We start from the raw sequence: 22355 nt of genomic DNA on the forward strand, positions 1-22355 counted from the left end.
TCTCTCGCTCTGTCCATCTCTCCCTCCCTCAGTATCTCGCTCTGTCCATCTCTCCCTCCCTCAGTCTCTCGCTCTGTCCATCTCTCCCTCCCTCAGTCTCGCTCTGTCCATCTCTCCCTCAGTTCTCGCTCTGTCCATCTCTCCCTCCCTCAATCCCTCGTTCTTTCCATCTCTCCCTCCCTCAATCCCTCGTTCTTTCCATCTCTCCCTCCCCCAGTCTCTCACTCTATCCATCTCTCTTTCCCACAGTCTCTCGCTCTGTCCATCTCTCCCTCCCTCAGTCTCTCGTTCTGTCCATCTCTCCCTCCCTCAGTCTCTCGTTCTGTCCATCGCTCCCTCAGTCGCTCGCTCTGTCCATCTCTCCCTCCTTCAGTCTCTCGCTCTGTCCATCTCTCTTTCTCAGTCTCTTGCTCTGTCCATCTCTCCCTCCCTCAGTCTCTCGTTCTGTCCATCTCTCCCTCAGTCTCTCGTTCTGTCTATCTTTCCCTCAGTCCCTCGCTCTGTCCATCTCTCTTTCACTCAGTCTCTCGTTCTGTCTATCTTTCCCTCAGTCCCTCGCTCTGTCCATCTCTCCCTCAGTCTCTCGCTCTGTCCATCTCTCCCTCCCCCAGTCTCTCGCTCTGTCCATCTCTCCCTCCCTCAGTCTCTCGCTCTGTCCATCTCTCCCTCAGTCTCTCGCTCTGTCCATCTCTCCCTCCCCCAGTCTCTCGCTCTGTCCATCTCTCCCTCAGTCTCTCGCTCTGTCCATCTCTCCCTCCCTCAGTCCCTCGCTCTGTCCATCTCTCCCTCCCCCAGTCTCTCGCTCTGTCCATTTCTCCCTCCCTCAGTCTCTCGTTCTGTCCATCTCTCCCTCCCTCAGTCTCTCGCTCTGTCCATCTCTCCCTCCCCCAGTCTCTCGCTCTGTCCATCTCTCCCTCCCTCAGTCTCTCGCTCTGTCCATCTCTCCCTCCCCCAGTCTCTCGCTCTGTCCATCTCTCCCTCCCCCAGTCTCTCGCTCTGTCCATCTCTCCCTCCCTCAGTCTCTCGCTCTGTCCATCTCTCCCTCCCTCAGTCTCTCGCTCTGTCCATCTCTCCCTCCCTCAGTCTCTCGCTCTGTCCATCTCTCCCTCCCTCAGTCTCTCGTTCTGTCCATCTCTCTCTCCCTCAGTCTCTCGCTCTGTCTATCTCTCCCTCCCCCAGTCTCTCGCTCTGTCCATCTCTCCCTCCCTCAGTCTCTCGCTCTGTCCATCTCTCCCTCCCCCAGTCTCTCGCTCTGTCCATCTCTCCCTCCCTCAGTCTCTCGCTCTGTCCATCTCTCCCTCCCCCAGTCTCTCGCTCTGTCCATCTCTCCCTCCCTCAGTCTCTCGATCTGTCCATCTCTCCCTCCCTCAGTCTCTCGCTCTGTCCATCTCTCCCTCCCTCAGTCTCTCGCTCTGTCCATCTCTCCCTCCCTCAGTCTCTCGCTCTGTCCATCTCTCCCTCCCTCAGTCTCTCGTTCTGTCCATCTCTCTCTCACTCAGTCTCTCGCTCTGTCTATCTCTCCCTCCCCCAGTCTCTCGTTCTGTCCATCTCTCCCTCCCTCAGTCTCTCGCTCTGTCCATCTCTCCCTCCCTCAGTCTCTCGTTCTGTCCATCTCTCTCTCCCTCAGTCTCTCGCTCTGTCTATCTCTCCCTCCCCCAGTCTCTCGTTCTGTCCATCTCTCTCCCTCAGTCTCGCTCTGTCCATCTCTCCCTCCCCCAGTCTCTCGCTCTGTCCATCTCTCCCTCAGTCTCTCGCTCTGTCTATCTCTCCCTCCCCCAGTCTCTCGTTCTGTCCATCTCTCTCTCCCTCAGTCTCTCGTTCTGTCCATCTCTCTCTCCCTCAGTCTCTCGTTCTGTCCATCTCTCTCTCCCTCAGTCTCTCGTTCTGTCCATCTCTCCCTCAGTCTCTCACTCTGTCCATCTCTCCCTCCCTCAGTCTCGCTCTGTCCATCTCTCCCTCCCCCAGTCTCTCGCTCTGTCCATCTCTCCCTCAGTCTTTCGCTCTGTCTATCTCTCCCTCCCTCAGTCTCTCGTTCTGTCAATCTCTCTCTCCCTCAGTCTCTCGTTCTGTCCATCTCTCTCTCCCTCAGTCTCTCGCTCTTTCAATCTCTCTCTCTCACAGTCTCTCGCTCTGTCTATCTCTCCCTCCCCCAGTCTCTTGTTCTGTCCATCTCTCTCTCCCTCAGTTTCTCGCTCTGTCCATCTTCCCTCAGTCTCTCGCTCTGTCCATCTCTCCCTCTCTCAGTCTCTCGTTCTGTCCATCTCTCCCTCAGTCTCTCTCTCTGTCTATCTCTCTCTTTCCCTCAGTCTCTCGCTCTATCCATCTCTCTTTCACTCAGTCTCTCGCTCTATCCATCTCTCCCTCCCTCAGTCTCTCGCTCTGTCCATCTCTCCCTCCCTCAATCCCTCGTTCTTTCCATCTCTCCCTCCCCCAGTCTCTCACTCTATCCATCTCTCTTTCCCACAGTCTCTCGCTCTGTCCATCTCTCCCTCAGTCTCTCGCTCTGTCCATCTCTCCCTCCCTCAGTCTCTCGCTCTGTCCATCTCACCCTCCCTCAGTCTCTCGCTCTGTCCATCTCTCTTTCTCAGTCTCTCGCTCTGTCCATCTCTCCCTCCCCCAGTCTCTCACTCTATCCATCTCTCTTTCCCACAGTCTCTCGCTCTGTCCATCTCTCCCTCAGTCTCTCGCTCTGTCCATCTCTCCCTCCCTCAATCCCTCGTTCTTTCCATCTCTCCCTCCCCCAGTCTCTCACTCTATCCATCTCTCTTTCCCACAGTCTCTCGCTCTGTCCATCTCTCCCTCAGTCTCTCGCTCTGTCCATCTCTCCCTCCCCCAGTCTCTCGTTCTGTCCATCTCTCCCTCCCTCAGTCTCTCGTTCTGTCCATCTCTCCCTCCCTCAGTCTCTCGCTCTGTCCATCTCTCCCTCCCTCAGTCTCTCGTTCTGTCCATCTCTCTCTCCCTCAGTCTCTCGCTCTGTCTATCTCTCCCTCCCCCAGTCTCTCGTTCTGTCCATCTCTCTCCCTCAGTCTCGCTCTGTCCATCTCTCCCTCCCCCAGTCTCTCGCTCTGTCCATCTCTCCCTCAGTCTTTCGCTCTGTCAATCTCTCTCTCCCCCAGTCTCTCGCTCTGTCCATCTCTCTCTCCCTCAGTCTCTCGTTCTGTCCATCTCTCTCTCCCTCAGTCTCTCGTTCTGTCCATCTCTCTCTCCCTCAGTCTCTCGTTCTGTCCATCTCTCCCTCAGTCTCTCACTCTGTCCATCTCTCCCTCCCTCAGTCTCGCTCTGTCCATCTCTCCCTCCCCCAGTCTCTCGCTCTGTCCATCTCTCCCTCAGTCTTTCGCTCTGTCTATCTCTCCCTCCCTCAGTCTCTCGTTCTGTCAATCTCTCTCTCCCTCAGTCTCTCGTTCTGTCCATCTCTCTCTCCCTCAGTCTCTCGCTCTTTCAATCTCTCTCTCTCACAGTCTCTCGCTCTGTCTATCTCTCCCTCCCCCAGTCTCTTGTTCTGTCCATCTCTCTCTCCCTCAGTTTCTCGCTCTGTCCATCTCTCCCTCAGTCTCTCGCTCTGTCCATCTCTCCCTCTCTCAGTCTCTCGTTCTGTCCATCTCTCCCTCAGTCTCTCTCTCTGTCTATCTCTCTCTTTCCCTCAGTCTCTCGCTCTATCCATCTCTCTTTCACTCAGTCTCTCGCTCTGTCCATCTCTCCCTCCCTCAGTCTCTCGCTCTGTCCATCTCTCCCTCCCTCAATCCCTCGTTCTTTCCATCTCTCCCTCCCCCAGTCTCTCACTCTATCCATCTCTCTTTCCCACAGTCTCTCGCTCTGTCCATCTCTCCCTCAGTCTCTCGCTCTGTCCATCTCTCCCTCCCTCAGTCTCTCGCTCTGTCCATCTCACCCTCCCTCAGTCTCTCGCTCTGTCCATCTCTCTTTCTCAGTCTCTCGCTCTGTCCATCTCTCCCTCCCCCAGTCTCTCACTCTATCCATCTCTCTTTCCCACAGTCTCTCGCTCTGTCCATCTCTCCCTCAGTCTCTCGCTCTGTCCATCTCTCCCTCCCTCAATCCCTCGTTCTTTCCATCTCTCCCTCCCCCAGTCTCTCACTCTATCCATCTCTCTTTCCCACAGTCTCTCGCTCTGTCCATCTCTCCCTCCGTCAGTCTCTCGCTCTGTCCATCTCTCTTTCTCAGTCTCTCGCTCTGTCCATCTCTCCCTCCCTCAGTCCCTCGCTCTGTCCATCTCTCTTTCACTCAGTCTCTCGTTCTGTCTATCTTTCCCTCAGTCCCTCGCTCTGTCCATCTCTCCCTCCCCCAGTCTCTCGCTCTGTCCATCTCTCTCTCCCTCAGTCTCTCGCTCTGTCCATCTCTCCCTCCCTCAGTCTCTCGTTCTGTCCATCTCTCTTTCTCAGTCTCTCGCTCTGTCCATCTCTCCCTCCCTCAGTCTCTCGCTCTGTCCATCTCTCTTTCTCAGTCTCTCGCTCTGTCCATCTCTCTTTCTCAGCCTCTTGCTCTGTCCATCTCTCCCTCCCTCAGTCTCTCGTTCTGTCCATCTCTCCCTCCCTCAGTCTCTCGTTCTGTCCATCTCTCTTTCTCAGTCTCTCGCTCTGTCCATCTCTCCCTCCCTCAGTCTCTCGCTCTGTCCATCTCTCTTTTTCAGCCTCTTGCTCTGTCCATCTCTCCCTCTCTCAGTCTCTCGTTCTATCTATCTCTCCCTCCCCCAGTCTCTCGTTCTGTCCATCTCTCTTATAGGCTTATGAAAGGACTGGACACTCTGGCAGGAGGAAACATATTTCCGTTGATGGGGGAGTGCCGAACCAGAGGACACAACTTAAAAATACGGGGTAGACCATTTAGGACAGAGATGAGGAGAAACTACTTCACCCAGAGAGTGGTGGCTGTGTGGAATGCTCTGCCCCAGAGGGCAGTGGAGGCCCAGTCTCTGGATTCATTTAAGAAAGAATTGGATAGAGCTCTTAAAGATAGTGGAGTCAAGGGGTATGGAGATAAGGCAGGAACAGGATACTGATTAGGAATGATCAGCCATGATCATATTGAATGGTGGTGCAGGCTCGAAGGGCAGAATGGCCTACTCCTGCATCTATTGTCTATTGTCTATTGTCTTTCCCACAGTCCCTCGCTCTGTCCATCTCTCCCTCCCCCAGTCTCTCGCTCTGTCCATCTCTCCCTCCCTCAGTCCCTCGCTCTGTCTATCTCTCCCTCCCTCAGTCTCTCGTTCTGTCCATCTCTCCCTCAGTCTCTCGCTCTGTCCATCTCTCCCTCCCTCAGTCTCTCGTTCTGTCCATCTTTCCCTCCCTCAATCACTCATTCTTTCCATCTCTCCCTCCCTCAGTCTTCCGCTCTGTCAATCTCTCCCTCCCCCAGTTTCTCACTCTGTCCATCTCTCCCTCCCTCAGTCTCTCGCTCTGTCCATCTCTCTCTCCCTCAGTCTCTCGCTCTGTCCATCTCTCCCTCCCTCAGTCTCTCGTTCTGTCCATCTCTCCCTCCCTCAGTCTCTCGCTCTGTCCATCTCTCCCTCCCTCAGTCTCTCATTCTGTCCATCTCTCCCTCAATCTCTCGCTCTGTCCATCTTTCTTTTCCTCAGTCTCTCGCTCTGTCCATCTCTCCCTCCCTCAGTTCTCGCTCTGTCCATCTCTCCCTCCCCCAGTCTCTCGCTCTGTCCATCACTCCCTCCCTCAGTCTCCCGCTCTGTCCATCTCTCCCTCCCCCAGTTTCTCACTCTGTCCATCTCTCCCTCCCTCAGTCCCTCGCTCTGTACATCTCTCCCTCAGTCTCTCACTCTGTCTATCTCTCCCTCCCTCAGTCTCTCGTTCTGTCCATCTCTCCCTCAATCTCTCGCTCTGTCCATCTCTCCCTCCCTCAGTCTCTCGTTCTGTCCATCACTCCCTCAATCTCTCGCTCTGTCCATCTCTCCCTCCCTCAGTCTCTCGCTCTGTCCATCTCTCCCTCAATCTCTCGCTCTGTCCATCTCTCTCTCCCCCAGTCTCTCGCTCCGTCCATCTCTCCCTCCCCCAGTCTCTCGCTCTGTCCATCTCTCCCTCCCTCAGTCTCTCGTTCTGTCCATCTCTCCCTCAATCTCTCGCTCTGTCCATCTCTCTCTCCCTCAGTCTCTCGCTCTGTCCATCTCTCCCTCCCCCAGTCTCTCGTTCTGTCCATCTCTCCCTCAATCTCTCGCTCTGTCCATCTCTCCCTCCCTCAGTCTCTCGCTCTGTCCATCTCTCCCTCAATCTCTCGCTCTGTCCATCTCTCCCTCCCTCAGTCTCTCGTTCTGTCCATCTCTCCCTCCCTCAGTCTCTCGCTCTGTCCATCTCTCCCTCAATCTCTCGCTCTGTCCATCTCTCTCTCCCCCAGTCTCTCGCTCCGTCCATCTCTCCCTCCCTCAGTCTCTCGCTCTGTCCATCTCTCCCTCCCTCAGTCTCTCGTTCTGTCCATCTCTCCCTCAATCTCTCGCTCTGTCCATCTCTCCCTCCCTCAGTCTCTCGCTCTGTCCATCTCTCCCTCCCTCAGTCTTTCGCTCTGTCCATCTCTCCCTCCCTCAGTCTCTCGTTCTGTCCATCTCTCCCTCAATCTCTCGCTCTGTCCATCTCTCCCTCAATCTCTCGCTCTGTCCATCTCTCTCTCCCTCAGTCTCTCGCTCTGTCCATCTCTCCCTCCCCCAGTCTCTCGCTCCGTCCATCTCTCCCTCCCTCAGTCTCTCGCTCTGTCCATCTCTCCCTCCCTCAGTCTCTCGTTCTGTCCATCTCTCCCTCAATCTCTTGCTCTGTCCATCTTTCTTTTCCTCAGTCTCTCACTCTGTCCATCTCTCTTTCCCACAGTCTCTCGCTCTGTCCATCTCTCCCTCCCTCAGTCTCGCTCTGTCCATCTCTCCCTCCCTCAGTTCTCGCTCTGTCCATCTCTCCCTCCCCCAGTCTCTCGCTCTGTCCATCTCTCCCTCAATCTCTCGCTCTGTCCATCTTTCTTTTCCTCAGTCTCTCGCTCTGTCCATCTCTCCCTCCCTCAGTTCTCGCTCTGTCCATCTCTCCCTCCCCCAGTCTCTCGCTCTGTCCATCTCTCCCTCCCTCAGTCTCCCGCTCTGTCCATCTCTCCCTCCCCCAGTTTCTCACTCTGTCCATCTCTCCCTCCCTCAGTCCCTCGCTCTGTCTATCTCTCCCTCTCTCAGTCTCTCGCTCTGTCCATCTCTCCCTCAGTCTCTCGCTCTGTCCATCTCTCCCTCCCTCAGTCTCTCGTTCTGTCCATCTCTCCCTCAATCTCTCGCTCTGTCCATCTCTCCCTCCCTCAGTCTCTCGTTCTGTCCATCTCTCCCTCCCTCAGTCTCTCGCTCTGTCCATATCTCCCTGAGTCTCTCGCTCTGTCCAGCTCTCTTTCCCTCAGTCTCTCACTCTATCCATCTCACTTTCTCCCCCAGTCTCTCGCTCTGTCCATCTCTCCCTCCCTCAGTCTCTCGCTCTGTCTATCTCTCCCTCCCTCAGTCCCTCACTCTGTCCATCTCTCTCTCCCTCAGTTCTCGCTCTGTCCATCTCTCCCTCCCTCAGTCTCTCGCTCTGTCTATCTCTCCCTCCCTCAGTCCCTCACTCTGTCCATCTCTCTCTCCCTCAGTTCTCGCTCTGTCCATCTCTCCCTCCCTCAGTCTCTCGCTCTGTCCATCTCTCCCTCCCTCAGTCTCTCACTCTGTCCATTCTCCCTCAGTCTCTCACTCTGTCCATCTCTCCCTCCCTCAGTCTCTCGCTCTATCTATCTCTCTCTCCCTCAGACATTCGTTCTGTCCATCTCTCCCTCAGTCTCTCGCTCTGTCCATCTCTCCCTCCCTCAGTCTCTCGCTCTGTCAATTTCTCTCTCCCTCAGTTTCTCGCTCTGTCCATCTCTCCCTCAGTCTCTCGCTCTGTCCATCTCTCCCTCCCTCAGTCTCTCGCTCTGTCTATCTCTCTCTCCCTCAGACATTCGTTCTGTCCATCTCTCCCTCAGTCTCTCGCTCTGTCAATTTCTCTCTCCCTCAGTTTCTCGCTCTGCCCATCTCTCCCTCCCTCAGTCTCTCGTTCTGTCCATCTCTCCCTCAATCTCTCGCTCTGTCCATCTTTCATTCCCTCAGTCTCTCGCTCTGTCCATCTCTCCCTCAATCTCTCGCTCTGTCCATCTTTCATTCCCTCAGTCTCTCGCTCTGTCCATCTCTCCCTCAATCTCTCGCTCTGTCCATCTTTCATTCCCTCAGTCTCTCGCTCTGTCCATCTCTCCATCACTCAGTCCCTCGCTCTGTCCATCTCTCCCTCCCTCAATCTCTCGCTCTGTCCATCTCTCCCTCCCTCAGTCTCTCGCTCTGTCCATCTCTCTCTCCCTCAGTCTCTCTCTCTGTCCATCTCTCCCTCCCTCAATCTCTCGCTCTGTCCATCTCTCTCTCCCTCAGTCTCTCTCTCTGTCAATCTCTCTCTCCCTCAGTTTCTCGCTCTGTCCATCAATCCCTCAGTTTCTCGCTCTGTCCATCTCTCCCTCCCTCAGTCTCTCGTTCTGTCCATCTCTCCCTCAATCTCTCGCTCTGTCCATCTTTCATTCCCTCAGTCTCTCGCTCTGTCCATCTCTCCCTCAATCTCTCGCTCTGTCCATCTTTCATTCCCTCAGTCTCTCGCTCTGTCCATCTCTCCCTCAATCTCTCGCTCTGTCCATCTTTCATTCCCTCAGTCTCTCGCTCTGTCCATCTCTCCCTCAATCTCTCACTCTGTCCATCTTTCATTCCCTCAGTCTCTCGCTCTGTCCATCTCTCCCTCAATCTCTCGCTCTGTCCATCTTTCATTCCCTCAGTCTCTCGCTCTGTCCATCTCTCCCTCAATCTCTCGCTCTGTCCATCTTTCATTCCCTCAGTCTCTCGCTCTGTCCATCTCTCCATCACTCAGTCCCTCGCTCTGTCCATCTCTCCCTCCCTCAATCTCTCGCTCTGTCCATCTCTCCCTCCCTCAGTCTCTCGCTCTGTCCATCTCTCTCTCCCTCAGTCTCTCTCTCTGTCCATCTCTCCCTCCCTCAATCTCTCGCTCTGTCCATCTCTCTCTCCCTCAGTCTCTCTCTCTGTCAATCTCTCTCTCCCTCAGTTTCTCGCTCTGTCCATCAATCCCTCAGTTTCTCGCTCTGTCCATCTCTCCCTCCCTCAGTCTCTCGTTCTGTCCATCTCTCCCTCAATCTCTCGCTCTGTCCATCTTTCATTCCCTCAGTCTCTCGCTCTGTCCATCTCTCCCTCAATCTCTCGCTCTGTCCATCTTTCATTCCCTCAGTCTCTCGCTCTGTCCATCTCTCCCTCAATCTCTCGCTCTGTCCATCTTTCATTCCCTCAGTCTCTCGCTCTGTCCATCTCTCCCTCAATCTCTCACTCTGTCCATCTTTCATTCCCTCAGTCTCTCGCTCTGTCCATCTCTCTCTCCCTCAGTCTCTCGCTCTGTCCATCTTTCATTCCCTCAGTCTCTCGCTCTGTCCATCTCTCTCTCCCTCAGTCTCGCTCTGTCCATCTTTCATTCCCTCAGTCTCTCGCTCTGTCCATCTCTCCCTTCCTCAGTCTCTCGCTCTGTCCATCTCTCTCTCCCTCAGTCCCTCGCTCTGTCCATCTCTCCCTCAGTCTCTCGCTCTGTCCATCTTTCATTCCCTCAGTCTCTCGCTCTGTCCATCTCTCTCTCCCTCAGTCTCTCGCTCTGTCCATCTCTCTCTACCTCATTCTCTTGCTCTATCCATCTCTCTTTCCCACAGTCTCTCGCTCTGTCCATCTCTCCCTCCCTCAGTCTCGCTCTGTCCATCTCTCTCTCCCTCAGTCCCTCGCTCTGTCCATCTCTCTTTCCCACAGTCTCTCGCTCTGTCCATCTCTCCCTCAGTCTCTCGCTCTGTCCATCTCTCCCTCCCCCAGTCTCTCGCTCTGTCCATCTCTCCCTCCCTCAGTCTCTCGCTCTGTCCATCTCTCCCTCCCTCAGTCTCGCTCTGTCCATCTCTCCCTCCCCCAGTCTCTCGCTCTGTCCATCTCTCCCTCCCTCAGTCTCTCGTTCTGTCCATATCTCCCTCAGTCTCTCGCTCTGTCTATCTTTCTCTCCCTCAGTCTCTTGCTCTGTCCATCTCTCTCTACCTCAGTTTCTTGCTCTTTCCATCTCTCTCTCCCCCCGTCTCTCGCTCTGTCCATCTCTCCCTCCCTCAGTCTCTCGCTCTGTCCATCTCTCCCTCCCTCAGTCTCGCTCTGTCCATCTCTCCCTCCCTCAATCCCTCATTCTTTCCATCTCTCCCTCCCTCAGTCTCCCGCTCTGTCCATCTCTCCCTCCCCCAGTCTCTCACTCTGTCTATCTCTCCCTCCCTCAGTCCCTCGCTCTGTCTATCACTCCCTCCCTCAGTCCCTCGCTCTGTCTATCACTCCCTCCCTCAGTCCCTCGCTCTGTCTATCTCTCCCTCCCTCAGTCTCTCTCTCTGTCAATCTCTCTCTCCCTCAGTCTCTCTCTCTGTCTATCTCTCTCTTTCTCAGTCTCTTCCTCTGTCTATCTCTCCCTCCCTCAGTGTCTCGTTCTGTCCATCTCTCCCTCAGTCTCTCACTCTGTCCATCTCTCCCTCCCTCAGTCTCGCTCTGTCCATCTCTCTCTCCCTCAGTTATCGCTCTGTCTATCTCCCCCTCCCTCAGTCTCTCGTTCTGTCCATCTCTCCCTCAGTCTCTCACTCTGTCCATCTCTCCCTCCCCCAGTCTCTCGCTCTGTCCATCTCTCCCTCCCTCAGTCTCTCGCTCTGTCTATCTCTCCCTCCCTCAGTCCCTCACTCTGTCCATCTCTCCCTCCCCCAGTCTCTCGCTCTGTCCATCTCTCCCTCAGTCTCTAGCTCTGTCTATCTCTCCCTCCCTCAGTCTCTCGCTCTGTCCACCTCTCCCTCCCTCAGTCCCTCGCTCTGTCTACCTCTCCCTCCCTCAGTCCCTCGCTCTGTCTATCTCTTTCTCCCTCAATCCCTCGTTCTTTCCATCTCTCCCTCCCTCAGTCCCTCGCTCTGTCCATCTCTCCCTCCCCCAGTCTCTCGCTTTGTCCATCTCTCCCACCCCCAGTCTCTCGCTCTGTCCATCTCTCCCTCAGTCCCTCGCTCTGTCCATCTCTCCCTCCCCCAGTCTCTCGCTTTGTCCATCTGTCCCTCCCCCAGTCTCTCGCTCTGTCTATCTCTTTCTCCCTCAATCCCTCGTTCTTTCCATCTCTCCCTCCCTCAGTCCCTCGCTCTGTCTATCTCTCCCTCCCTCAGTCTCTCGCTCTGTCCATCTCTCCCTCAATCTCTCGCTCTGTCCATCTTTCACTCAGTCTCTCGCTCTCTCCATCTCTCCCTCCCCCAGTCTCTCGCTCTGTCCATCTCTCCCTCCCTCATTCTCTTGCTCTGTCCATCTCTCCCTCCCTCAGTCTCGCTCTGTCCATCTCTCTCTCCCTCAGTTCTCGCTCTGTCCATCTCTCCCTCATTCTCTTGCTCTGTCCATCTCTCCCTCCCTCAGTCTCGCTCTGTCCATCTCTCTCTCCCTCAGTTCTCGCTCTTTCCATCTCTCCCTCCCCCAGTCTCTCGCTCTGTCCATCTCTACCTCAGTCTCTAGCTCTGTCTATCTCTCCCTCAGTCTCTCGCTCTGTCCATCTCTCCCTCCCTCAGTCTCTCACTCTGTCAATTTCTCTCTCCCTCAGTTTCCCGCTCTATCCATCTCTCCCTCCCTCAGTCTCTCGTTCTGTCCATCTCTCCCATCAATCTCTCGCTCTGTCCATCTCTCCCTCCCCCAGTCTCTCGCTCTGTCCATCTCTACCTCAGTCTCTAGCTCTGTCTATCTCTCCCTCAGTCTCTCGCTCTGTCCATCTCTCCCTCCCTCAGTCTCTCGCTCTATCTATCTCTCTCTCCCTCAGACATTCGTTCTGTCCATCTCTCCCTCAGTCTCTCGCTCTGTCCATCTCTCCCTCCCTCAGTCTCTCGCTCTGTCAATTTCTCTCTCCCTCAGTTTCTCGCTCTGTCCATCTCTCCCTCCCTCAGTCTCTCGTTCTGTCCATCTCTCCCATCAATCTCTCGCTCTGTCCATCTCTCTTTCCCTCAGTCCCTCGCTCGGTCCATCTCTCCCTCCCTCAGTCTCGCTCTGTCCATCTCTCCCTCCCCCAGTCTCTCGCTCTGTCCATCTCTCCCTCCCCCAGTCTCTCGCTTTGTCCATCTCTCCCTCCCTCAGTCCCTCGCTCTGTCTATCTCTCCCTCTCTCAGTCTCTCGCTCTGTCCATCTCTCCCTCCCTCAGTCCCTCGCTCTGTCTATCTCTCCCCCTCTCAGTCTCTCACTCTGTCCATCTCTTTCTCCCTCAATCCCTCGTTCTTTCCATCTCTCCCTCCCTCAGTCTCTCGCTCTGCCCATCTCTCTCTCCCTCAGTCTCTCTCTCTGTCCATCTCTCCCTCCCTCAGTCTCTCGCTCTGTTCATCGCTCCCTCCCTCAGTCCCTCGCTCTGCCCATCTCTCCCTCCCTCAATCTCTCGCTCTGTCCATCTCTCCCTCCCTCATTTTCTCGCCCTGCCCATCTCTCTCTCCCTCAGTCTCTCGCTCTGTCCATCTCTCCCTCCCTCAGACTTTCGTTCTGTCAATCTCTCTCTCCCTCAGTTTCTTGTTCTGTCCATCTCTCCCTCCCTCAGGCTCTCGTTCTGTCCATCTCTCCCAGGGTCTCTCGCTCTGTCCATCTCTCTCTCCCTCAGTCTCTCGCTCTGTCAATCTCTCTCTCCCTCAGTCTCTCGTTCTGTCCATCGCTCCCTCAGTTTCTCACTCTGTCCATCTCTCCATCCCTCAGTCTCTCGCTCTCTCCATCTCTCTCTACCTCATTCTCTTGCTCTATCCAGCTCTCTTTCCCTTAGTCTCTCGCTCTATCCATCTCTCTCTACCTCATTCTCTCGCTCTATCCATCTCTCTTTCCGACAGTCTCTCGCTCTGTCCATCTCTCCCTCCCTCAATCCCTTGCTCTGTCCATCTCTTTCTCCCTTAATCTCTCGTTCTTTCCATCTCTCCCTCCCCCAGTCTCTCGCTCTGTCCATCTCTCCCTCCCTCAGTCTCTCGTTCTGTCCATATCTCCCTCAGTCTCTCGCTCTGTCTATCTCTCCCTCAGTCTCTCGCTCTGTCCATCTCTCCCTCCCTCAGTCTCTCGTTCTGTCCATTTCTCCGTCCCCTAGTCTCTCGCTCTGTATATCTCTTTCTCCCTCAATCCCTCGTTCTTTCCATCTCTCCCTCCCTCAGTCCCTCACTCTGTCCATCTCTCTCTCGCTCAGTTCTCGCTCTGTCCATCTTTCCCTCCCCCAGTCTCTTGCTCTGTCCATCTCTCCCTCAGTCTCTCGCTCTGTTCATCTCTTTCTCCCTCAGTCACTCGCTCTGTCCATCTCTCCCTCCCTCAGTCTCTTGCTCTGTCCGTCTCTTTCTCCCTCAGTCTCTCGCTCTGTCCATCTCTCCCTCCCTCAGTCTCTCGCTCTGTCCATCTCTCCCTCAGTCTCTCGCTCTGTTCATCTCTTTCTCCCTCAGTCACTCGCTCTGTCCATCTCTCCCTCCCTCAGTCTCTTGCTCTGTCCGTCTCTTTCTCCCTCAGTCTCTCGCTCTGTCCATCTCTCCCTCCCTCAGTCTCTTGCTCTGTCCATCTCTTTCTCCCTCAATCCCTCGTTCTTTCCATCTCTCCCTCCCTCAGTCTCTCGCTCTGTCCATCTCTCCCTCCCTCAGTCCCTCGCTCTGTCTATCTCTCCCTCCCTCAGTCTCTCGCTCTGTCCATCTCTCCCTCAGTCTCTCGCTCTGTTCATCTCTCCCTCAGTCTCTAGCTCTGTCTATCTCTCCCTCAGTCTCTCGCTCTGTCCATCTCTCCCTCCCTCAGTCTCTCGTTCTGTCCATTTCTCCCTCCCCTAGTCTCTCGCTCTGTCTATCTCTCCCTCCCTCAGTCTCTCGCTCTGTCCATCTCTCCCTACCTCAGTCTCTTGTTCTATCCATCTCTCCCTCAGTCTCTCTCTCTGTCCATCTCTCCCTCCCTCAGTCTCTCGCTCTGTCCATCGCTCCCTCAGTCTCTCGCTCTGTCCATCTCTCCCTCCCTCAGTCTCTCGCTCTGTCCATTCTCCCTCAGTCTCTCGCTCTGTCCATCTCTCCCTCCCTCAGTATCTCGCTCTGTCTATCTCTCTCTCCCTCAGACATTCGTTCTGTCCATCTCTCCCTCCCTCAGTCTCTCGCTCTGTCAATTTCTCTCTCCCTCAGTTTCTCGCTCTGTCCATCTCTCCCTCCCTCAGTCTCTCGTTCTGTCCATCTCTCCCATCAATCTCTCGCTCTGTCCATCTCTCTTTCCCTCAGTCCCTCGCTCGGTCCATCTCTCCCTCCCTCAGTCTCGCTCTGTCCATCTCTCTCTCCCTCACTTCTGGCTCTGTCCATCTCTCCCTCCCCCAGTCTCTCGCTCTGTCCATCTCTCCCTCCCTCAGTCCCTCGCTCTGTCCATCTCTCCCTCCCTCAGTTCTCGCTCTGTCCATCTCTCCCTCCCCCAGTCTCTCGCTCTGGCTATCTCTCCCTCCCCCAGTCTCTCGCTCTGTCCATCTCTCCCTCCCTCAGTCCCTCGCTCTGTCCATCTCTCCCTCCCTCAGTTCTCGCTCTGTCCATCTCTCCCTCCCCCAGTCTCTCGCTCTGGCTATCTCTCCCTCCCCCAGTCTCTCGCTCTGTCTATCTCTCCCTCCCTCAGTCTCTCGCTCTGTCAATTTCTCTCTCCCTCAGTTTCTCGCTCTGTCCATCTCTCCCTCCCTCAGTCTCTCGTTCTGTCCATCTCTCCCATCAATCTCTCGCTCTGTCCATCTCTCTTTCCCTCAGTCCCTCGCTCGGTCCATCTCTCCCTCCCTCAGTCTCGCTCTGTCCATCTCTCTCTCCCTCACTTCTGGCTCTGTCCATCTCTCCCTCCCCCAGTCTCTCGCTCTGTCCATCTCTCCCTCTCCCAGTCTCTCGCTTTGTCCATCTCTCCCTCCCTCAGTCCCTCGCTCTGTCCATCTCTCCCTCCCTCAGTTCTCGCTCTGTCCATCTCTCCCTCCCCCAGTCTCTCGCTCTGGCTATCTCTCCCTCCCCCAGTCTCTCGCTCTGTCCATCTCTCCCTCCCTCAGTCCCTCGCTCTGTCTATCTCTCCCTCCATCAGTCTCTCGCTCTGTCCATCTCTCCCTCCCTCAGTCCCTCGCTCTGTCTATCTCTCCCCCTCTCAGTCTCTCACTCTGCCCATCTCTTTCTCCCTCAATCCCTCGTTCTTTCCATCTCTCCGTCCCTCAGTCTCTCACTCTGTCCATCTCTCCTTCCCCCAGTCTCTCGCTCTGTCCATCTCTCCCTCCCCCAGTCTCTCGCTCTGTCCATCTCTCCCTCCCTCAGTCCCTCGCTCTGTCTGTCTCTCCCTCTCTCAGTCTCTCACTCTGTCCATCTCTTTCTCCCTCAATCCCTCGTTCTTTCCATCTCTCCCTCCCTCAGTCTCTCACTCTGTCCATCTCTCTCTCTCCCTCAGTCTCTTGCTCTGTCATTCTCTCTCTCCCTCAGTTTCTTGCTCTTTCCATCTCTCTCTCCCTCCGTCTCTCGCTCTTTCCATCTCTCCCTCCCTCAGCCTCTCGCTCTGTCCATCTCTCTCTCCGTCCGTCTCTCGGTCTGTCCATCTCTCACTCCCTCGGTCTCTCGATTTGTCCATCTCTCCCACCCTCAGTCTCTCGCTCTGTTCATCGCTCCCTCCCTCAGTCCCTCGCTCTGTCCATCTTTCCCTCCCTCAATCTCTCGCTCTGTCCATCTTTCTTTCCCTCAGTCTCTCGCTCTGCCCATCTCTCTCTCCCTCAGTCTCTCTCTCTGTCCATCTCTCCCTCTCTCAGTCTCTCGCTCTGTTCATCGCTCCCTCCCTCAGTCCCTCGCTCTGTCCATCTCTCCCTCCCTCAATCTCTCGCTCTGTCCATCTTTCTTTCCCTCAGTTTCTCGCCCTGCCCATCTCTCTCTCCCTCAGTCTCTCGCTCTGTCCATCTCTCTCTCCCTCAGACTTTCGTTCTGTCAATCTCTCTCTCCCTCAGTTTCTTGTTCTGTCCATCTCTCCCTCCCTCAGGCTCTCGTTCTTTCCATCTCTCCCTCAGTCTCTCGCTCTGTCCATCTCTCTCTCCCTCATTCTCTCGCTCTGTCAATCTCTCTCTCCCTCATTCTCTCGCTCTGTCCATCTCTCCCTCCCTCAGTCTCTCGCTCTGTCCATCTCATCGTCCCTCAGTCTCTCGCTCTGTCCATCTTTCATTCCCTCAGTCTCTCGCTCTGTCCATCTCTCCCTCCCTCAGTCTCTCGCTCTGTCCATCTCTCCATCCCTCAGTCTCTCGCTCTGTCCATCTCTCCCTCCCTCAGTCTCTCGCTCTCTCCATCTCTCTCTACCTCATTCTCTTGCTCTATCCAGCTCTGTTTCCCTTAGTCTCTCGCTCTGTTCATCTCTTTCTCCCTCAGTCCCTCGCTCTGTCCATCTCTCTCTCCCTCAGTCTCTTGCTCTGTCCATCTCTCTCTCCCTCAGTCTCTTGCTCTGTCCATCTCTCTCTCCCTCAGCCTCTCGCTCTGTCCATCTCTCCCTCAGTCTCTCTCTCTGTCTATCTCTCTCTTTCTCAGTCTCTTCCTCTGTCTATCTCTCCCTCCCTCAGTCTCTCGTTCTGTCCATCTCTCCCTCAGTCTCTCGCTCTGTCCATCTCTCCCTCCCTCAGTCTCTTGTTCTGTCCATCTCTCCCTCAGTCTCTCGCTCTGTCCATCTCTCCCTCAGTCTCTCGCTCTGTCCATCTCTCCCTCCCTCAGTCTCTCGCTCTGTCTATCTCTCCTTCCCTCAGACATTCGTTCTGTCCATCTCTCCCTCCCTCAGTCCCTCGCTCTGTCTATCTCTCCCTCTCTCAGTCTCTCGCTCTGTCCATCTCTCCCTCAGTCTCTCGCTCTGTCCATCTCTCCCTCCCTCAGTCTCTCGTTCTGTCCATCTCTCCCTCAATCTCTCGCTCTGTCCATCTCTCTCTCCCTCAGTCTCTCGCTCTGTCCATCTCTTTCTCCCTCAGCCTCTTGCTCTGTCCATCTTTCACTCAGTCTCTCGCTCTCTCCATCTCTCCCTCCCCCAGTCTCTCGCTCTGTCCATCTCTCCCTTCCCCAGTCTCTCGCTCTGTCCATCTCTCCCTCAGTTCTCGCTCTGTCCATCTTTCCCTCCCCCAGTCTCTTGCTCTGTCCATCTCTTTCTCCCTCAATCCCTCGTTCTTTCCATCTCTCCCTCCCTCAGTCTCTCGCTCTGTCCATCTCTCCCTCCCTCAGTCCCTCGCTCTGTCTATCTCTCCCTCCCTCAGTCTCTCGCTCTGTCCATCTCTCCCTCAGTCTCTCGCTCTGTTCATCTCTCCCTCAGTCTCTAGCTCTGTCTATCTCTCCCTCAGTCTCTCGCTCTGTCCATCTCTCCCTCCCTCAGTCTCTCGTTCTGTCCATTTCTCCCTCCCCTAGTCTCTCGCTCTGTCTATCTCTCCCTCTCTCAGTCTCTCGCTCTGTCCATCTCTCCCTCAGTCTCTCGCTCTGTCCCTCTCTTTCTCCCTCAGTCCCTCACTCTGTCCATCTCTCTCTCCCTAAGTTCTCGCTTTGTCCATCTCTCCCTCCCCCAGTCTCTCGCTCTGTCTATCTCTTTCTCCCTCAGTCTCTCGCTCTGTCTATCTCTTTCTCCCTCAATCCCTCGTTCTTTCCATCTCTCCCTCCCTCAGTCCCTCACTCTGTCCATCTCTCTCTCCCTCAGTTCTCGCTCTGTCCATCTTTCCCTCCCCCAGTCTCTTGCTCTGTCCATCTCTTTCTCCCTCAATCCCTCGTTCTTTCCATCTCTCCCTCCCTCAGTCTCTCGCTCTGTCCATCTCTCCCTCCCTCAGTCCCTCGCTCTGTCTATCTCTCCCTCCCTCAGTCTCTCACTCTGTTCATCTCTTTCTCCCTCAGTCCCTCGCTCTGTCCATCTCTCCCTCCCTCAGCCTCTCGCTCTGTCCATCTCTTTCTCCCTCAGTCTCTCGCTCTGTCCATCTCTCCCTCCCTCAGTCTCTTGTTCTGTCCATCTCTCCCTCAGTCTCTCTCTCTCTGTCCATCTCTCCCTCCCTCAGTCTCTCGCTCTGTCCATCTCTCCCTCAGTCTCTCGCTCTGTCCATCTCTCCCTCCCTCAGTCTCTCGTTCTGTCCATTTCTCCCTCCCCTAGTCTCTCGCTCTGTCTATCTCTCCCTCCCTCAATCCCTCGTTCTTTCCATCTCTCCCTCCCTCAGTCCCTCACTCTGTCCATCTTTCCCTCCCCCAGTCTCTTGCTCTGTCCATCTCTTTCTCCCTCAATCCCTCGTTCTTTCCATCTCTCCCTCCCTCAGTCTCTCGCACTGTCCATCTCTCCCCCTCTCAGTCTCTCACTCTGTCCATCTCTTTCTCACTCAATCCCTCGTTCTTTCCATCTCTCCCTCCCTCAGTCTCTCGCTCTGTCCATCTCTCCCTCCCTCAGTCCCTCGCTCTGTCTATCTCTCCCTCCCTCAGTCTCTCGCTCTGTCCATCTCTCCCTCAGTCTCTCGCTCTGTTCATCTCTTTCTCCCTCAGTCCCTCGCTCTGTCCATCTCTCCCTCCCTCAGTCTCTTGCTCTGTCCGTCTCTTTCTCCCTCAGCCTCTCGCTCTGTCCATCTCTTTCTCCCTCAGCCTCTCGCTCTGTCCATCTCTCCCTCAGTCTCTCTCTGTCAATCTCTCTCTCCCTCAGTCTCTCTCTGTGTCAATCTCTCTCTCCCTCAGTCTCTCTCTCTGTCTATCTCTCTCTTTCTCAGTCTCTTCCTCTGTCTATCTCTCCCTCCCTCAGTCTCTCGCTCTGTCCATCTGTCCCTCCCTCAGTATCTCGCTCTGTCTATCTCTCTCTCCCTCAGACATTCGTTCTGTCCATCTCTCCCTCAGTCGCTCGTTCTGTCCATCTCTCCCTCCCTCAGTCTCTCGCTCTGTCAATTTCTCTCTCCCTCAGTTTCTCGCTCTGTCCATCTCTCCCTCCCTCAGTCTCTCGTTCTGTCCATCTCTCCCATCAATCTCTCGCTCTGTCCATCTCTCTTTCCCTCAGTCCCTCGCTCGGTCCATCTCTCCCTCCCTCAGTCTCGCACTGTCCATCTCTCCCTCCCTCAGCCTCTCGCTCTGTCCATCTCTCTCTCCGTCCGTCTCTCGATTTGTCCATCTCTCCCACCCTCAGTCTCTCGCTCTGTTCATCGCTCCCTCCCTCAGTCCCTCGCTCTGTCCATCTCTCCCTCTCTCAGTCTCTCGCTCTGTCCATCTCTCTCTCCCTCAGTTCTCGCTCTGTCCATCTCTCCCTCCCTCAGTCTCTCGCTCTGTCCATCTCTCTCTCCCTCAGTCTCTCTCTCTCTGTCCATCTCTCCCTCCCTCAGTCTCTCGCTCTGCCCATCTCTCTCTCCCTCAGTCTCTCGCTCTGTCAATCTCTCTCTCCCTCAGTTTCTCGCTCTGTCCATCGCTCCCTCAGTTTCTCGCTCTGTCCATCTCTCCCTCCCTCAGTCTCTCGTTCTGTCCATCTCTCCCTCAATCTCTCGCTCTGTCCATCTTTCATTCCCTCAGTCTCTCGCTCTGTCCATCTCTCTCTCCGTCAGTCTCTCGCTCTATCCATCTCTCCCTCCCTCAGCCTCTTGCTGTGTCCATCTTTCACTCAGTCTCTCGCTCTGTCCATCTCTCCATCCCTCAGTCTCTCGCTTTGTCCATCTCATCTTCCCTCAGTCCCTAGCTCTGTCCATCTCTCTCTCCCTCAGTCTCTCGCTCTCTCCATCTCTCTCTACCTCATTCTCTTGCTCTATCCAGCTCTCTTTCCCACAGTCTCTCGCTCTGTCCATCTCTCCCTCCCTCAGTCTCTCGCTCTGTCCATCTCTCTCTCCCTCAGTTCTCGCTCTGTCCATCTCTCCCTCCCCCAGTCTCTCGCTCTGTCCATCTCTCCCTCCCCCAGTCTCTCGCTCTGTCCATCTCTCCCTCAGTCTCTAGCTCTGTCCATCTCTCCCTCCCTCAATCCCTTGCTCTGTCCATCTCTTTCTCCCTCAATCCCTCGTTCTTTCCATCTCTCCCTCCCTCAGTCTCTCGTTCTGTCCATATCTCCCTCAGTCTCTCGCTCTGTCTATCTTTCTCTCACTCAGTCTCTCGGTCTGTCCATCTCTCTCTCCCTCAGTCTCTCGCTCTCTCCATCCCTCTCTACCTCAGTTTCTTGCTCTTTCCATCTCTCTCTCCCTCCGTCTCTTGCTCTGTCCATCTCTCCCTCCCTCGGTCTCTCACTCTGTCCATCTCTCCCTCCCTCACTCTCTCGCTCCGTCCATCTCTCCCTCCTCCTCCACTACCCTGACCCCTCCGTTCCTGTCCTCGCCTCTCCCCCCTCCCTCCCCTCTCCCTCTGACCCCCTCGCCCTCCCTTCTCTCCCCCCACCATCACTGCTCTCTGACCTTGTTGCCCTTTCACCCACAGGGGTCATGAGGTCACATCGCCTCCCCCTCCCCCCCCCCCCCCCCCCCGGCCTCTTGTACCAATCTGCGTCTCCTCCCCCTCCTCCCACCAACATGACCCCCGCATTATAAAAACCCCAGTCGGATATGGGGGGGGTGTCAGAGGGAGGGGGCACTCGGGGAGACTGGAGGTGTCATGTCCGCCCACGACACCCAGAGGGGTCCCAGACTCGGGGGGGGGGGGGGGGGCAGAGAGAGATGGAGAGAGTGAGCGAGACCTGTGGCAGAGAGAGAGAGAGAGAGAGAGAGAGAGTGAGAGAGACTGGGCCCAGAGCGATAGACAGAGTGAGTGAGAGAGAGTGAGAGAGAGAGAGAGACTGGGCCCAGAGCGATAGACAGAGTGAGAGAGAGAGAGAGAGTGAGAGAGACTGGGCCCAGAGCGATAGACAGAGTGAGTGAGAGAGAGTGAGAGAGAGAGAGAGACTGGGCCCAGAGCGATAGACAGAGTGAGAGAGAGAGAGTGAGAGAGAGAGAGAGAGAGACTGGGCCCAGAGCGATAGACAGAGTGAGTGAGAGAGAGTGAGAGAGAGAGAGAGACTGGGCCCAGAGCGATAGACAGAGTGAGAGAGAGAGAGAGAGTGAGAGAGACTGGGCCCAGAGCGATAGACAGAGTGAGAGAGAGAGAGTGAGAGAGAGAGAGAGACTGGGCCCAGAGCGATAGACAGAGTGAGAGAGAGAGAGTGAGAGAGAGAGAGAGAGAGACTGGGCCCAGAGCGATAGACAGAGTGAGAGAGAGAGAGAGAGAGAGAGACTGGGCCCAGAGCGATAGACAGAGTGAGAGAGAGAGAGTGAGAGAGAGAGAGAGACTGGGCCCAGAGCGATAGACAGAGTGAGAGAGAGAGAGAGAGAGAGAGACTGGGCCCAGAGCGATAGACAGAGTGAGAGAGGAGAGAGAGAGAGAGAGAGAGACTGGGCCCAGAGCGATAGACAGAGTGAGAGAGAGTGGTGGCAGAGAGAGTGAGGGACTGGGCACAGAGAGAGAGAGAGAGATGGACAGAGCGAGAGACCAGGAGAGAGAGAGAGAGAGAGAGAGAGAAAGATGGACAGAGTGAGAGACAGACTAGGGGGAGAGATAGAAAGAGAGAGGGAGATGGACCGAGTGAGAAGGTGGGTGTGGAGGGGGGGGGGGTGGGGGGGGGTGTGGTTGAGGACCTACCTTGACCATAGGGTGACCACCAGCGGGAGCTTTAACTGCCCCGCGGCTGCCCTCCGTCTCATAGTGGGCCCGGTGATGGGTCCGGGGCTGTACCTCCACCGTCAGCTCCAACTGCTCCCATTGGCTGGGGAGAGGCCAGTCCAGAGGAGGCAGTGTAGACGATCTGAACCCGGGAGGGAGTTACGAGGGAGGGAAGAGAACATAGTGTCAGCTGTCCGAACATCGGCCCCCTTGACGTTCAATGGCGTTACCGTCACTGAATCCCCCCTCCCCCAACTATCAACATCCTGGGGGTTCCCATTGAGAGAGAATCTAACCATCGCCCCCTTGACATTCAATGGCGTTACCGTCACTGAATCCCCCCTCCCCCAACTATCAACATCCTGGGGGTTCCCATTGAGGGAGAATCTGACTATCGCCCCCCTTGATGTTCAATGGTGTTACCGTCACTGCAGAACCTCACCGAGGGGCTCCTCAGACGGCACCTTCCCAAACCCCCCCACACCCCTCTTCCATCTGGAAGGACGAGGAGGGGGGAGCAGATACACGGGGAACACCAACCCCCTCCCCTCTCCCCAACTCTGACCCCCTCCCCATCCCGGAATCGATCGGCCGTTCCTTCCTGGGGTCAGAATCCTGGGATTGCCCCCCCTCCCTCCCTGAGGGGCATAGTGGGTCTACCCCACAGCACGTGGCTAAGATGGCAGCTCACCCCTCCCCCCCCCCAACCCCAA

At 55.7% G+C, this 22355-nt stretch overlaps 1 protein-coding gene across 1 annotated transcript in view; it reads right to left on the reverse strand.

The window, feature by feature from the left end:
• Window positions 1–21789, reverse strand: part of LOC140461125 (nuclear factor of activated T-cells, cytoplasmic 4-like) — a 61248-nt gene extending 39459 nt beyond the window's left edge. The window contains exon 1 of the mRNA XM_072555887.1: window positions 21622–21789. Within this exon, the coding sequence (XP_072411988.1) occupies window positions 21622–21630 (9 nt within the window). The 5' untranslated portion in view covers window positions 21631–21789. The remainder of the gene's footprint in view (window positions 1–21621) is intronic.
• Between the last annotated feature and the right edge of the window lie 566 nt (window positions 21790–22355).

Source organism: Chiloscyllium punctatum, chromosome 36, assembly GCF_047496795.1.
Source record: "Chiloscyllium punctatum isolate Juve2018m chromosome 36, sChiPun1.3, whole genome shotgun sequence".
Taxonomy (NCBI): Eukaryota; Metazoa; Chordata; class Chondrichthyes; order Orectolobiformes; family Hemiscylliidae; genus Chiloscyllium; species Chiloscyllium punctatum.